General features: G+C 54.5%; 1 protein-coding gene across 5 annotated transcripts in view; it reads right to left on the reverse strand.

Annotated features, from left to right (window-relative positions):
- Nucleotides 1-16521, reverse strand: part of LOC101670087 (collectin-11) — a 69348-nt gene that overhangs the window by 44848 nt on the left and 7979 nt on the right. For 3 of the 5 annotated variants that reach the window (XM_013052881.2, XM_045084919.1, XM_013052882.2), the window contains exon 3: nucleotides 10235-10306. The exons of the other annotated variants lie outside the window; for them this stretch is intronic. In XM_013052881.2, the coding sequence (XP_012908335.1) occupies nucleotides 10235-10306 (72 nt within the window). The remainder of the gene's footprint in view (nucleotides 1-10234; nucleotides 10307-16521) is intronic. 5 annotated transcript variants of the gene reach the window in all.

A 16521-nucleotide genomic window follows, 5' to 3' on the forward strand; every position in this document is an offset into this window, starting at 1 on the left:
GGCAGCCTCCCGTCCCCAGCCTGCTTCCAAACGGCTGAGCTCTCTGTCCCCTAACTCTGGAGTGCACCCCCTTCCTGGCATCCAGAATGGACCATGAGCGTGGGAAAAGTCAGTTGGAGCTGCAGGATAAAGGTCAGGAGGACCTCGTGTTTAAGCTTTCCTAACTTTCCTGTCTCCCCCAAACGTGAGGTCCTTCTGCTGTTGTCACTCAGCAGTCAGCAGCGGTCAGCTGTGACCTTCCGTACCCGTCCTCGTGGGGACGTTCAGACGGAGTAAGTACAACACAAGGTCCCTACGGTGCTCCAACGAAGATGGTGCCCGAGCAGGAAGTCTCGGTGCAGACCGTCCCAGCAAACCCATTCTTCAGATGGGAAGACAGAGGCCCAGAGAGACCCAGGGACTCGCACCTGCACTGACCAGCAGGAAGGACTGTTTCCAACACACAGGAACACCCCGGCCAAATTCCCACGAGACGGGGCAGGGTCGCCAGAGCCCGGGGAATAAAGGGATGTGCCTTCCCGCCCAAAACCCGACGGTACGGAGGAGTGTGGGCATCACATCAGTGCACAGGCCGGCAGTGAGGGTGGACCCGGCACGTGAATGGAGGGTCCCTGCCCTCCGGGAAGACCCCAGCAAGAATGGCAGGAGGGGAGCCCTTCTCCCTGAGGCCCGGGCTGAGAAACTCGAAACGACACCAGCGCCCTGTTAACCCACCCAGACAGCTCCGGCGCCCCACGCGTGCCGGCGGAGGAGAGCCCTGGATGCAGGCACCCGCCGTCAGAAGTACAGCTGCCAACGTGCCTTCCCCACCCCCGCAGAACGACGCACCCCTGGGCCGCCCTGGGGTCCAGCACACACCTGCTGTCGCGGACAAGTTATAACCAGAGAGGACCGGAGAGCCGTGGGCTGTCCGCCCATCTCTGAATCACACAGCCAAACATTCACGCCAGGCGCCACTGTCCCCTGCGGGTACCAGACCCAGCTCCTGCCCCTGGAGAAGAGAGGGACACTGCCTGGCGCGTTCCGAGGAAAACCGGAGGCCTCACGGAACAGGGTGCCCCTGCCAGGGAGGAGGCCTCACTGCGCCCCGGCTGGAGCCGGCCACTCGGCACCTGGCCTCAGCAGCCTCCGGAACCCCAGGAGAACAAATGTCCGTGTTTAAGCAGCGCCGTCTGTGGGATTTGTTACGGCAGCCCTAGAAGACCAGGACAATTTCTCTGCACCCCCAAGAGAAACGAGTTCAGAGTGACCCACCTCGAGTCACACAGCACTCGAGGGAAGACTGCCATTCTGTGACCCTGAGCACGAACTCCACAGCCAGGCAGATGAGACCCTGATCCCAGGGCAGAGCTGTGCAACCTTGGACACGTCACCCACTCTGAGCCTCAGCGTCCTCATCCCTCGAGACGCATCACGGCGGTGGTCGGCACCTGTGTCGCTGAGCACCTGGGAACAGTTTCACACAGACGGGGGCCCCTGCTCCGCGTCCGGGGCTCCCGACCCGCGCCAGGCTGGGGACAGCGGCTTCCCGGCACCAGGGACATCCTGCACTGAGCCAGTTTCCAGCAGCCAGGCTGAGGACTCAGCGCCGCAGGCTTGTGACCGCCCGGCTGGGACTCAGAGGCTGAGGACATGCGGCCAGCGGGGAGCGGGACGGCTGCCGGGCTGCCCTGCCTTACCCACACCAGCCTGTCCCTCTTGCTCTAACCTCAGCCTCCTCCACTGGGCCGGCCCCGCAGGCCCTGAGATTCGAGAAGACCTGGTCGTTGCCCCATGGTGCTGTGGCCGTACAGGAGGCCCCACGGGCGGTCAGAGAGCCCACCCCGCTGCACACGTGCTCCGACGGAGCAGTCCGGGAAGAGCCACCCTCGCTGGTGCTGGGCAGTGTTCACACACACACACACGTGCATGCTCACGCCCATACATGCTAATGCACAGGCCCCGTGTGTGCACACATGTGTGCAAACATGTCTGCACCTGTTCAACCACATACACACATGCCACACACACGTGCATGTGTACAAGCACACCACCCGAGGCTGTGAGGCTGGTAACCATCAGCTGGGTTTGAGCCCAGACCTCCAGGGCACCCAGAGGTCCCCCAGCCCCTATACACTCGCGCCGGTGCCATGCCTCACCCCCTACACCTATCATGGGAGGGGCCATCCCTCCAGGAGGAATGTTTTATCTCTCCGGTGTGTTGAAAAGAAAGGGTGAGAACCAATCCCCTGAGACTGTTGACAGGTTCTCCAGGGCAATCCCAGGTGGCTGGCGTAGCTCACTTGTTTTCACCTGCAGACACTTCTTGGGAGGTAACCTGGGGCAGAAGACTGTTGTGGTTGCAAACCCAGAGGCTGTCCAAGGAGCGCGGGTCAGAGCAAGAGCTCTACCGCCTTCTCCCGCTTCCAGAAAGGTCTTCTTGCTCCTCCAAACGACAAGAAGCTTCTTGCAAAAACCACACACGTCTCTGTCCCTCGGTTGCAGGAGATGATTAGAAATGCACCAGACGCTGCAGCCCCGTCCCCTTCTGCCTGAAGAGCTTTTTGCCGAGGCCCCCGGGAGCCGGGAGCCGAGGTAATGCCCCTGCACCCGCTAATGAGACGTGTGCGAGACCACGTCTGTCCTCCAGACACGCACAAGGCACGAGAGAACGGGAGCCGCTCACTGCAGGCAGGTAACTCTTATTAATTTTAATGACGATCTCACACAGTCCTTTGAAGTGGGATCAGGGCAAAGGGGCACTCAGAATTCAGCTTCCCTAGCGACTTGTAATGAAGGGCCTGTCACTGACATGGGGTCACCCTCCACCTCCGAGTGCCAGGAGGGTCCCCAGAGCCTAAGGCAAGTGGCCCAGGAGCCTCCCCGATCTCGTCTGAGCAGCGTCTGGGGACGCAGAGCCCTGAAAACGAAGGTGACGCTGGAAGCAGTGTCAGCCACGCAGTTCTGAGCCGCTGCCGCAGAGCAACGCAGGCCAGAAAGGCGGGGAGTGTCCTTGCTCCAATGGAGGACAGAGGAAAGCGGGAGGCGTCTGCACACCCTGGCCTGGCTTGTGGTTCTGGAAAAGGGATTCGTCAGCTTGCACGCACTTCCTCTTGTTCAAGTTCCCGGCCGGGCTGGGGGGCTGCTCCGTGGGCTGCTCCGTGGGCTGAGCTGAGACCCCCGCCCAGCACACGCACATCAGCCAGAGGCAGTCCCCCTGCGGCCTGACCCACGTGGGCACAAGCGGTGGAGCGGGCTGCGAGGGCGTGCGGGCACTCAGGACCCGTCACCTCCCAACCCACCGGCAGGCCCTGGCCACATCACGCGAACAGCAGCTCCGGGCGGCGTCTGCCGATGGATGCCCGCATCTCAGCCGCACGTTAACGAGAGCCCAGCGGGCTGCTGCATCCTGCAGTCTGAGAGGCATCGGGGGAGCGAGCCCTGCGGTCAGCAGACGGCAGAGAGCCCGGCTTGGCGTGGCCACAGACCTGCCCTCTACCTCCTGGAGCAGGGCCCACAGATGCACCGCCCAGACCCTCAGCACAGGGCATGGGGTCACTACAGATTGCAAAGATATTCGAAGATACTGAATTCAAGAGCTTTTCCAATGGGTGAGGAGCTTTCAGGTGCCACATCTCCCGGGAGGCCCTGGAGCCCTAAGAAGAGAGTGAGGGCGCCTGCCCCAGGGGCCCACCATCTTGCTTGGAGTCTGGTGTATAAAGAAACGGGCATGACAGGGCTGTGGCACGCCGTGCCCACCGCACACTTGGCAAGACTTGCCACAAAGGACCACTCCCGAGGACCCCAGGGGACGTGTCCCTCAGGCCTCAATGCCAGGGTGGTCGGCGAGTCTAGGCAGTTAATGGATTCTGAGTCTCTCGGTCCTCGCGCCCTGGGAAGCCCTAAGAGGAGGTGGCCGGGCAGGAGGGTTGTGACGGCCCCGGCCCCCCACACCACCACACTCACGCTGCTTCCCCTGGAGAAGAGTAAGTTGGAGAACCACGGGTGTCTCCCTCGGGCCCCGACGTGAGGACGCGAGCCACCTGTGCAGCTCGCCCCACCGAACACCCGGGACCTCACAGCATGAATTTCACTGAAATAACCTCATCTTATACATGAGGATAATATTTTTTTCTTCTCCAATATTTCTACCTTAGCTGAACCGTATTTTGTCACCTTTCAAACGGAGCATGAAAAAAAGAGAAAGAACAGGGAGAGGGCAGGGAGAGCAACCCGCCGAGGAAGCAAAGGGCGAGGGACCGGCCGCCGGGGCCCACAGCAGCCCCGGGCCAGGAGGACGCACGGCCCCGCACCCCACCCCGGGGAGCCCGTGAGACCCACCACGCAGGCCGGGCTGGGCGCGCTCCTGCGGGTGGTCCCCGTGGAGCAGTGGGCAGTAGGCGGGGTCTCGATGAACCCTGAGGGTCCCTCCCGCACTTCGAGCGGCCGGAGCGGGAGCAGCGCTCTGCACTGGGCGACTCCTGCCGCCTCTTCGCTGGCCCTGGAAGCGAAGGAAGGAGTTCGTCCAAGACCGAAGGAGGGACTGAGGAGGAAGACAGGGTCGGCGACCACGGATCCGTCCAGTCTGGGACGATCCAAAAGGCAGGAAGCCCTGCTCTACAGCATTTACGGAAAGTGGTTTATGGACATCCAAGGAAGGGACCCTCCTCACCCAGGGGGAATCACCCAGAGAAGGTGCCAGAAGAACAGTGGCTCTGGGGCATAGCCAGAACTCACACAGCTCAAGGCCATGGAGCCTCAGATGAAACATGGAAGACTTTGAGGACAAAGGCCTACATATGGTCATTTTTGCAGCTGTCGGACAAGATGCTGAAGAGGGGCTCTGAGTCCCATGCCGCTGCGTCCCAGCAGAGCACCTCCAGAAGGGAGCGGGAGGACCCACTGCCTGCGGCCCAGGACCACAAGGGGACCCACGCCCTGGCTGGCCGAGTCAGAGCCCAACTGGCCAAGGCTTCTGAGCCGGTGTCGGGGCAAGTGGGTGTCTGCAGAACACGGCCTCCCCTTCCCAGTGAGTCTGGGGGACCTGCAATCCTGTCTTCCACGAGAAGCATAGTACCTGACCTTCTGTGCCCTGCCTTACCCAGCCACAGCTGCCTGAGCGGGGGCAGGGACGCGGGTTCAGGGACCCCACCCCCACCCAGCTGTGGCCTCCAGCCTGTCCTGGCTTCTCCCCAGAGACGGGCATGTGTCCCAGGAGCCATCAGCGGTGAGATTGTCCTGCGGCCAGAAGGTCCTCGATGGGACGCAGAGCCGGCAGAAAGCAGCCAGCTGGCACGTGGAGGAAGGGCTGCCGCAGGACAGACCAGGGTGGGAGCCCAGAGAGGCCGAGGCCGGGGAGCGGCTCCGGAAACGGCAGTCCCGTAACCCCACAGGGAATTCGCACACCGCCGTCACACACTAGCAAGGTCACCAACAGGAGCTATTAGTCTTCCAACAATTTCCCAAAGGCTATCACCAGTAGAAATCACGTCGCAAGATAAAACGGACACCGGCTGAAAGGCCGCAGGCAGAGACCCATCGGGAACTGAAAATCGGTGGCGGAGTCTCTAGACGAGAACGGGGCGCTCCAGTCGGGCGACCCGACGCAGCGCAAGTGGACACAGGAGAAAGCTCACAGGCGGGAGCGATAATCAGTAAAATGTGAGACATTTGAACAATAATAAATTCTACGGGCGCCTGGGTGGCTCAGTCGGTTGCGCATCCGCCGCCGGCTCAGGTCATGACCCTGGGGTCCTGGGATTGAGCCCCGCATCGAGCTCCCTGCTCTCCCTCTGCCTGCTGCTCCCCCTGCTTGTGCTCTCTCTCTCTCTCAAATAAATAAATAAGATCTTCTTTTAAAAGTCTAAAAAATAAATAAATAAAATTCTAAAAACCTCCCAAGGAGCCCAGTAATATTTACACGGAAAAAATGATTCCAGGGAAAATAATTTCTGAAAAATGAAAAAGTCAACAGTCCATTTGCCCACACCCTGAAACCAGGCAAGTCGCTGCCCCCCACACCCGCCTCTGGTTTCTGCAACTCTCACTCCCCTTGAGCGAAGAGCCTTCCGGAAGCTATAGAAGTCAGAGACTGGACATCAGGAGCAGCGCACCTGAACAGTGGCCTTGCTCGGCTCAACCGGGCTGAGCCAGGAAGCCTCCGGGGCTGGAGGAAAGCAGGGGAGCGGGGGAGAGAGGGCAGGAGGACCCCGAGACCCAGCACAGTTCCCGCCCCACGCCCTTGCCATACAGAGGCCACGGCAGCTGAGGTCACCCCTCCTGGGAGCTTTCCTGCAGGGGGGCCGGAGCGCCTTTGAGGTCGCCCACGGCCCTCCACGGCCGGCTGGACCCGGAGCACCGCGTCAGCATGTCTGCGGGGGGCCGCCAGAGGCTACACACCTGTGCCTCCGGTTACAAAAATGCACTGACATCGAAAATCAGGCCACAGTCTTTGCTGGGAGTACTAAAAACACAGAAAGGAGTAAAGAGAACATTTAAATGCCTGTAATCCTACAACCCAGAAATCACTACTGACGTTTTGGGTTATTTCTTTCCTGTCCTTTCTCTGTCTTTGTGTAAATATTTTAATCAGTCGTGTCTGTTCTTGTATCTGATTCTTGTGTCTGATTCTCTCCCATGTGTCACGTCAGGGCCGATCCTGTTCTTAAAGATCGCCCCAAAAGATACTTCCGACATTTCCGCATAACTGCTTCCACCTCTCAGGGATCCAAGTACATGAACTTGGGTTCACGTGTTCTCTGTATTCTGCACTCAGCAAACACCCCAAACTAGAGCTGCTCATTCCGTCAGTGGCGGTGCCAGACTCCTGATGAGCCCCACCCTCGAGACTCGGGGACTGGCGTGCTCAGAGGAAGTGGTGCTGGTTAACCCGGCCGCTGCCGCACGGGGCTGTAAAGGGCCGGTCCAGGCTCCTCTCTCCGCCCTAACCCCACAGAGAACTCCACACTAGAGCACTCCGCCCAGGGTGGGATTTTTAAGTTACCCGTGGACACTGGGCATCCACTAATGTTACTTCACAGCATGAAAAATGATCACATTAAATTTAAGAACTAGAATGCAAATTGAGGGTTTCAGGGGGGGAGGGAGGAGATGGGGCAGCCCGGTGGTGGGGATTCAGGAGGGCACGGACTGCACGGAGCACTGGGTGTCGTACACGGACAATGGACCATGGAACACTACATCAAAAAATTTGTTTTACTTAAAAAAATTTTTTTAATTAAAAAAAGAAGTAAGATGCAAATTTATGTGGACACTACAATTATAGGAAAGCAAAAAAAGGCACAAAAAAAGAAATATCCTAAAGTAAGTGCCAATCTCTCAGTGGTTTTATTATGGTGATTTTCTCACCTCGTCAGGTGTAGATAAACTTTCTACCGTAGCATATGTTGGAAAAACTGGAAACAAGGCAGTTACTTAATGAAGGTAGGACTCAACTGCCACTTGCATGCTGAGCTCAAACATGGTTACTTTGAAAAAAAAAATCGATGAAATAGGATTGTGAAATGACTTTGAGACTGTCTAGAGTAGGGGAGCTATCTCCTTCCTGACTGTGAAACATAAAATCGCCCACACAAAGAAGTAGAGGAAATCCCTTCTATCGCTCTGCAAATTTCATAATTAGTTCAGTAATAAAATAAGACAATCTGTCTACTCTCCTTCCCACTTCCATAAAAAGTATAACAATAAAAACTACAAGCACTTTAGTTCTGCGATACTGTTAACTTATCACAACCCAAGAACTCTGAGAAGAGTTCCGCCCCGCCGGCCCCCTGGTCAGCTCTCCACTTGGTCAGCTGGGCTGGCCTCTGCGGGGATGGCCACTACCTTGTTTCTTGCAGGGGCCCCGGGAGAGGTGCTCCTGCTTCACTCACTCCTGCATTTGCAGGGGTGAAGTGCTCCCCAAACCTCGGGAAGATTGCTCGTTTCAGGGGTGACGTGCATGGACCGGCATGAGAATGTATGCCCAGATGGCCTCTTTAAAGTTCCAAATTCCACTTAAGGCAACTTATTCGAAGGAAATACTCAGAGATATGCACAGAAAACACAAGTACAAAAGTATCTTAGATATCAAGAATAAGAACCTAAAACTTTTTTTAAAGATAGAAGAAGACAACCAAAGAAAAAATAAGAGAAGACCCAAAAGACAGAAAAGAAATACGAATGACTTTTAAATGCCCAGATGATGACTCTACTTCATTCATAATAAGAGAAGCGAAGTCATACTCACTAAGGTGGCATTTTATGACTGTCAGACGGGCGGCTTCCCTAAGTCAGGGAGGGCAGCAGGAGACGCATTCCTTGTGTTGCCTGTGACACTGTCTCAATCTCCCCGAGGGCACCTCTACCCAGATTTCGAATGCACCTCACTCTGATCCAGCAATTACACGGTTTATCTTCAGACTCTGATCCAGCAATTACACGGTTTATCTTCAGGCTGTACTCGCAGACATTTACAAATGACACATCCGAGATCATTCTCTACAGCAGACCCCTCCAGGAATGGGAGACCAGTTAAAGCGTGGCAAGTTCACACATGGGAGAGCAGGTCATCGCACAAGAGGATGAGGGGGCGTGCCTGTGCTCTGTGGAAGGATCCGGGCGCTTTGTTAAGTCAAAGAGGGAAATTCAGGACCATATGTATATGGTGCGACTGTTCGTACAAGAGGAGAGAAGAATCGGGTGTATTGCCTGTGTGCTTGCTGATTCATAAAATACGTCTGTAAAGAGAAGTCAACCACCAGCGTTGTTGCTGGGGAAGGTGCCAGGGGCCTGGGACGTAGGAAAGCGTTCACTGTGAGTCATTTTATATGCTTCGAACTTTGAACTAGGACAGTAGTTCATTTATTTTTTTTAACTGGCTTTTTGTTGTTTTTTTTTTTTTTAATGAGTAAAGGAGAAAACATGAAATAAAAATCAGGGGCACCTGGAGGGGCTCAGTGGGTTAAGCCTCTGCCTTCAGCTCAGGTCATGATCCCAGGGTCCTGGGATCGAGCCCCTTATCAGGATCTCCGCTCAGCGGGGAGCCTGCTTCCTCCTCTCTCTCTGCCTGCCTCTCTGCCTACTTGTGATCTCTGTCTGTATCAAATAAATAAGTAAAATCTTTTTAAAAATTTTTTAAAAAGGAAATAGAAATCCTTAAGGCTAATGGAAGGATCGTGACAGAGATGTTGGGTCTCGAAGTGACAAAGGTTCCCGGGTGGACGCAGCTATCAAAGTCATCACTTGTACATCAAAAGGAGAATGTCCATAAATTGTACCTCAAAAAAGTGAAAAAACAGTGCATGGGCTTGAATATATATATACTCAGTGGCCTTTATCTGCATCGTCATAATAACTTTCCAGAAACTGGAAACCGCCTCGCTCTCCAGTGTTGCAGGACTGGCTGGGGGACCAGCGGGACGGGCCGCAGTTTGAGTCCCAGAGCACAGAGCGCGAACACTGACGAAGCACTTCTACCCCTTTACTGCGCGGCTACTTTGCACGGACAACTGCTCCCTGTAAGACTCAGCACAACCCCAGGGGAAATGGAGAATTACACGACTGTACTTAGAAGGAAACAGATTCAGCAATTAGAATCGGCTGGCCACAGGAGCCTTCCCCTGTAGAACCCCCCACGCCCTCCCCAGGTCTGTCCCTCGGTCCTTTGCACACCTGCACCACTGCTTGCACACCTCCTCATCTGCTCACACACCTCCTCTCTTTACCCACCTCCATCATGGCTTGCACACCTCTTCATCTGCTCACACACCTCCTCACTGCTTGCACAGCTCCTCATCCGTTCGCACACCTCCTCATCCGTTCGCACACCTCCTCACTGCTTGCACACCTCCTCATCTGTCTGCGCCTCTTGATCTGCTCACGCTCCTCTAGCACTGATCACACGCCTCCTGATCTGCTCCCGTGCCTCCGTAACGTTTGGCACACCTTCAGAGTTTCTCGCACACCCTCCCAATTGCACGTGTGCATGTAACACTCCCGAATGACCCCATGTTGCAGAGGAGGCTGATGAGGAGCCAAACGATGGCCGGTGCTGTGCGCCGCTCCCAGGACGTGCTGTCTCTGGGCGTGCGGCGCACTCTGCACCCTGGCTCGCTACGCCGGCACCAAGCCCCCCTCGCATCCGCACGCCCTCCTCTCCCTGTGGCTGCAGCAGCAGCACCGGCCGCACCCTCTTGGGCAGACCCCACGGGGGCTGGGAAGGGCCAGACTGGCGGGGCCGAGGGGCAGCAGGTACCTTTCTCTCCTGTGGGGCCGACTCTGCCAGGCCGTCCGGGTGCACCTTTGTCTCCCTTCTCTCCAGCATCCCCTGCGGAAGAAGTCACGGCGTTTAGGACCTCCTTCTGAGCACAGATCCCAGCCTCGGCTTCTCACCCTGTGGCGGCCAGCCACGCCCCTTGGCCTTCCGGTCCCCTGCCCCAGCGGCAGACATTTCCTCTCTTACCCTGACCATCCCCCACCCCCACGGGCTTTCCCCCCTTCCCACCCTCCATCCCTGAGGCTCTCAGGGCCCCGCCCCGGGTCCGCGTGGGGACTCTGCTGCTGGGCCCTCCTTTCCCCGTCCAGGGACGTTGCGACCCCTTCTCCAAGTATCCCTCTGGGCTAGCTTGCCCTCTGGTGCACAGCGCTCCCTGAGAACCCCTGTGCCTGCCCCTCTGCCCTCAGGGCAGCATGAGGAGAGCGGGCATCTCGAGGCTCTCCGGTGCCAGGTGTCCCTGTGTATGTGGCTGTCCGTGTATCCGGCCGGCGCACCAGGGAAGAATAAACAGGCGCTGCCGTGCCCATGCCTGCGTCCTTTCAGCACGAGGGGAAGCCACACACTCGGGGCTGGGGAGCCTGAGAGCCGGTGGGCATATCCACCTGGTTCGGGTCCCCTGGCCGCATGCCGCCGGCCCTCGTCACGGGTCCTGGCGTGTCTGGGCGGCCACTTGCTCATCTTTGATCTGCCGCTGGTCTCACTCAGAACTGAAGCGGGGAGCTGGGCTATTCGTCTCCTGATGCCCCACGCTTCGCACACCGCACGTCGACCCGACGGCGTCTCCCAGAGGTGAGTCCCTCCGTGATGCTCCTGGTTCTCGCGGACACACAGATTCTCCCGCCGGCAAGCCCCAGGCCAGGGGTCGTCTCTGCTTTCCGTCTCCCTCATCAGCGGAGCGCAGCCTCTGCCAAGCTCTGTGGGGTCGGACCGGCCCGCTCCCTGCCCTGGCCCAGCTGGGCCGGCCCAGGGCTCCCGGCGGCTCTGAGGACCGTGCTCCCGCGGCCCACGCAGGACAGACACGCATGCATGTGGGGACGCCCACGGGCAGCAGAGGCGGCGGCAGGAGCAGAGGCTGGAGTTGGACGGAGACGTCAGGGTCCCTCCCCAGGCCTCCTCCCCACCCCACTCTAATCCACACCCAAACCTTCTTCCTAAAACACAGACCCCATTATGTTATGTCCCTTCTTTTTTTTTTTTTTTAAGATTTTATTTATTTGTCAGTAAGAGAGAGAGAAAGAGCCCACAAGCAGGCAGAGAGGCAGGCAGATGCAGAGAGAGAACCAGGCTTCCTGCAGAGCAAGAAGCCCAATGCGGGACTCGATCCCTAAACCCTGGGATCATGACCTGAGCCGAAGGCAAAGGCTTTAACCCGCTGAGCCACCCAGGCGCCTCTGTTATGTCCCTTCTTAAAACCACCAACAGGCTGAACGTGGAGACAAATGATGCCTCATTTCTAAAGCCATCCTCGGGAGCCCAGGTCGTGGCGGCCACCGTCCCACCGTCCCACCGTCCCACCGTCCCACCGTCCCACCGTCCCATCGGACCCTCCAGGTTGCGCTTCTGATCCGCTCACCGGCTGCTTCTTCTCCCCAGTGACCATATCACGCGGCTCGTCTGCCCGACGGCTGTACCGCTCCCCCATGAGGCTGTGTGTGCCAGCAGGGGTCCGCGTAACCCCCCAGTGCACCCAACGCCGGCCACCGTCCAGGCTACTTCAGCTCTCTGTGACCCTCCTTGGGCCTGCGAGCCTGGTGAGGAGCTTAACTGAGCTTACAGATGCCCCAACGAGATGCCCCAAACTGACCGTCTGGCCTGAAGGAGGGGGCATCTCAGGTAAACTTCCCCAAACACAGAGAAAAGCAGAGTGCCAGCAACAGCCTGTGGTCACCTGCGTGCCCCTGGGGGGAAGGCTCCACGCAGCCCCCGGCTGAAGGGTGGGATCACACACGCCCAGCACACACGTGGCCCTTAAGTCTCTGCGTACTTTACGGTTCTTAAGAAAGGAAACTATCACAGTAGAAATACTTGGGGACACATTGATAGACCCGCAAGAAATACCAACTAACAGACTGAGCCCACCACCCAGAGCCTGCACACACCCAAGCGACACCAACACCTGGAAGATAACTACCAGAGGAACGTGACCCTTGGGGCCATCAGCGTCTGACCCTGAAATAAGACGCTGAATATTTTCATAAAGGCAAGAGAAGATAAACACCTACAATGAAAAGTAAAAAGCACTGATGGTGCGCCTGGGTGGCTCAGTGGGTTAAGCCACTGCCTTCGGCTCAGGTCATGATCTCCGGGTCCTGGGATCGAGCCCCGCATCGGGCTCTCTGCTCAGCAGGGAGCCTGCTTCCTCCTCTCTCTCTGCCTGCCTCTCTGCCTGCTTGTCATCTCTCTCTGTCAAATAAATAAATAAAATCTTTAAAAAAAAAAAAAAAAAAAAAGTAAAAAGCACTGAAAAGAACCAACTAGAGCATGGAATGGTCTTCCATCTTTTTTGTCTTCTTCAATTTCTTTCATGAGTGTTCTGTAGTTCCTCCAGTACAGATCCTTTACCTCTTTGGTTAGGTTTATTCCCAGGCATCTTATGGTTCTTGGTGCTACAGTAAATGGAATCGATTCTCTAATTCCCCTTTCTGTATTTTCATTGTTAGTGTATAAGAAAGCCACTGATTTCTGCACATTGACTTTGTATCCTACCACGTTGCTGAATTGCTGTATGAGTTCTAGTAGTTTGGGGTGGAGTCTTTTGGGTTTTCCATATAAAGAATCATGTCATCTGCTAAGAGAGAGAGTATGACTTCTTCATTGCCAATTTGGATATCTTTTATTTCTCTTTGTTGTCGGATTGCTGTTGCTGGGACTTCTAACACTATGTTGAACAAGAGTGGTGAGAGTGGGCTTCCTTGTCGTGTTCCTGATCTCAACGGGAAGGCTTCAAGCTTTTTCCCATTGAGGATGATATTTGCTGTGGGTCTTTCATAGATAGATTTGATGAAGTTCAGGAATGTTCCCTCTAACCCTATACTTTGAAGAATTTTAATCAGGAACGGATGCTGGATTTTGTCAATGCTTTTTCCTGCATCAATTGAGAGGACCATGTGGTTCTTCTCTCTTCTCTTATTACTTTGTTCTATCACATCGATTGATTTGCGAATGTTGAACCATCCTTGTAGCCCAGGGATGAATCTCACCTGGTCATGGTGGATAATCTTTTTAATGTGCTGTTGGATCCTGTTTGCTAGGATCTTGCTCTTGGATTAGAAGAATAAACATTGTTAAAATGTCTATATTGCCTAGAGCAATCTATACTTTTAATGCCATTCCGATCAAAATTCCATTGGTATTTTTCAGAGCTGGAGCAAATAATCCAAAAATTTGTATGGAATCAGAAGAGACACTAAATCACTAAGGAAATGTTGAAAAACAAAAATAAAACGGGGGGCCTCACATTACCTGATTTCAAGCTTTACTACAAAGCTGTGAACACCAAGACACATAGACCAGTGGAACAGAGTAGAGAGCCCAGATATGGACTCTCAACTCTATGGGCAAATAATCTTCGACAAAACAGGAAAAAATATACAGTGGAAAAAAGACAGTCTCTTCAATAAATCGTGCTGGGAAAACTAGACAGCTATATGTATAAAAATGAAACTTGACCATTCTCTTACACCTTATACAAAGATAAACTCAAAATGAATAAAAGACCTCAACGTGAGACAGGAACCCATCAGAATCCTAGAGGAGAACATAGGCAGTAATCTCTTCGATATCAGCCACAGCAACTTCTTTCAAGATATGTCTCCAAAGGCAAAGGAAACAAAAGCGAAGATGAACTTTTGGGACTTCATCAAGATCAAAAGCTTCTGCACAGCAAAGGAAACAGTCAACAAAACAAAGAGGCAACCCACGGAATGGGAGAAGATATTTGCAAATGACAATACAGACAAAAGGTTGATATCCAGGATCTATAATGAACTCCTCAAACTCAACACACAAAAAACAGACAATCATACAAAAAAAATGGGCAGAAGATATGAACAGACACTTCTCCAATGAAGACATACAAATGGCTATCAGACACATGAAAAAATGTTCATCATCACTAGCCCTCAGGGAGATTCAAATTAAAACCACATTGAGATATCACCTTACACCAGTTAGAATGGCCAAAATTAGCAAGACAGGAAACAACATATGTTGGAGAGGATGTGGAGAAAGGGGAACCCTCTTCCACTGTTGGTGGGAATGCAAGTTGGGGCAGCCACTTTGGAGAACAGTGTGGAGATTCCTCAAGAAATTAAAAATAGAGCTTCCCTATAACCCTGCCATTGCATTCCTGGGTATTTATCCCAAAGATACAGATGTCGTGAAAAGAAGGGCCATCTGTACCCCTTATAGCAGCAATGGCCACGGTCACCGAACTGTGGAAAGAACCAAGATGCCCTTCAACGGATGAATGGATAGGAAGATGTGGTCCATACACTATGGAGTATGATGCCTGCATCCGAAAGGACAAATACCCAACTTTTGTAGCAACATGGACGGGACTGGAGGAGATGATGCTGAATGAAATCAGTCAAGCAGAGAGAGTCAATTATCATATGGTTTCACTTATTTGTGGAGCATAACAAATAGCATGGAGGACATGGGGAGTTAGAGAGGAGAAGGGAGTTGGGGGAAATTGGAAGGGGAGGTGAACCATGAGAGACTATGGACTCTGAAAAACAATCTGAGGGTTTTGAAGGGGCGGGGGTGGGAGGTTGGGGGAACCAGGTGGTGGGTATTATAGAGGGCACGGATTGCATGGAGTACTGGGTGTGGTGCAAAAATAATGAATGCTGTTACACTGAAATTTAAAAAAAAAAAAAAGAACCAACTAGAAATCTTGCACGTGAAAACGTGAAATTAATTTTTTTAATTAATTATTTATTTATTTGAGAGAGAGAGAGAAAGAGCGCACAAGTAGGGGGAGCATCAGGCAGAGGGAGAGGGAGAAGCAGGCTCCCCACTGAGTAGGGAGCCCGACATGGGGCTCGATCCCAGCGCCCTGAGATCATCACCTGAGCCGAAGGCAGAGGCTTCACCGACTGAGTCCCCCAGGCGCCTATGAAATATATATTTTTTAATAATCTTATTTTATTTGAATTCAATATATCAACATCTAGTGTATTATTAGTTTCAGGGGTGGATTTCAGTGACGCGTCAGTCGCTTGTAACACCCGGTGCTCACGACGGCACGTGCCGTCCCTAACGGCCGTGACCCAGTCAGCCCGCGCCTCCTGCGTCCCTCCTCCATCGGCCCTCAGGTTGTTTCCCATAGTTAAGGGTCTCTTATGGCTTGTCTCCCTCTCTGATTTTGTCTTATATCGCAACCTTATTCTTCACAGTAAAAAAACTGGAAATGGCCCAAATATTCATTTAACAAGGGAATGGCTCATCAAGCTGCAGTGTACATGAAAGTAATTTTGAAATGAATCTCTGTACAGAAAGGCCGAGTAGCCGGGTGGCCGAGGACGCGAGCCACGCCGCGCAACGCGTCAGGACGGAGAATGTTGTCACGGAGCACCGGGAAGAGGTCGAGGACTGGAGAGCTGTGTTTGGATTCCAAGTTCTCAAGGGGAGAGTGAAGAAAAGCCCCACAGACGCCCATGTGCACCGCAGAGGAATTCCAGAAAAGGGAGAACAGACAGTTGAAGCCGTGAGGGTTTGGCCAGGTTAAGAGCTGTGGCCTCCCAGCACCAGGGGAAGGCACGGAAGGCCACAGCGCAAGCGCCACAGGGAACCACACATGACAGACGAGGGAAAGCAACGTAGACGCGACGCGGTGACGCTGCAGAACTCGGGAGTGAGGAGAAGACCCCGTGTGTCACCCGGGGCCGGGGTTGTGAAGACGGCGGCTCCGGCGTGAGTCAGGCTGACTGGGAATTCTCCTTAGCTGCACAGGACATAAGGTAAAGGAAGATAAAATACGACAATAATTTCAACCCAAAAAAGCCATAATCGAGACTGAGAGATAGAAAAGGGCTCGATGAAGTGACTTGTGGGGACCCACCATAGCCAGGCGCCCAACGGGCAAACACTCTGAGAGGGGCCCTACCCGCACAGGTGAGGGGCCAGGATGGAAGTGACAGGTGCGCAGGTGCCAGCGAGGGCTGGGCGACGGGGCGGTGCCCAGAGAAAGAGCGGGGCCCCCCCGTGTGTCAGGGAGAGCGGGAAGTGTACCCCTGAGGGGGTCCGGGCCGAGGTGAGCCTGT

This window comes from Mustela putorius, unplaced genomic scaffold (assembly GCF_011764305.1).
Source record: "Mustela putorius furo isolate JIRA1106 unplaced genomic scaffold, ASM1176430v1.1 tig00000813_pilon_pilon_pilon, whole genome shotgun sequence".
NCBI lineage: Eukaryota > Metazoa > Chordata > Mammalia > Carnivora > Mustelidae > Mustela > Mustela putorius.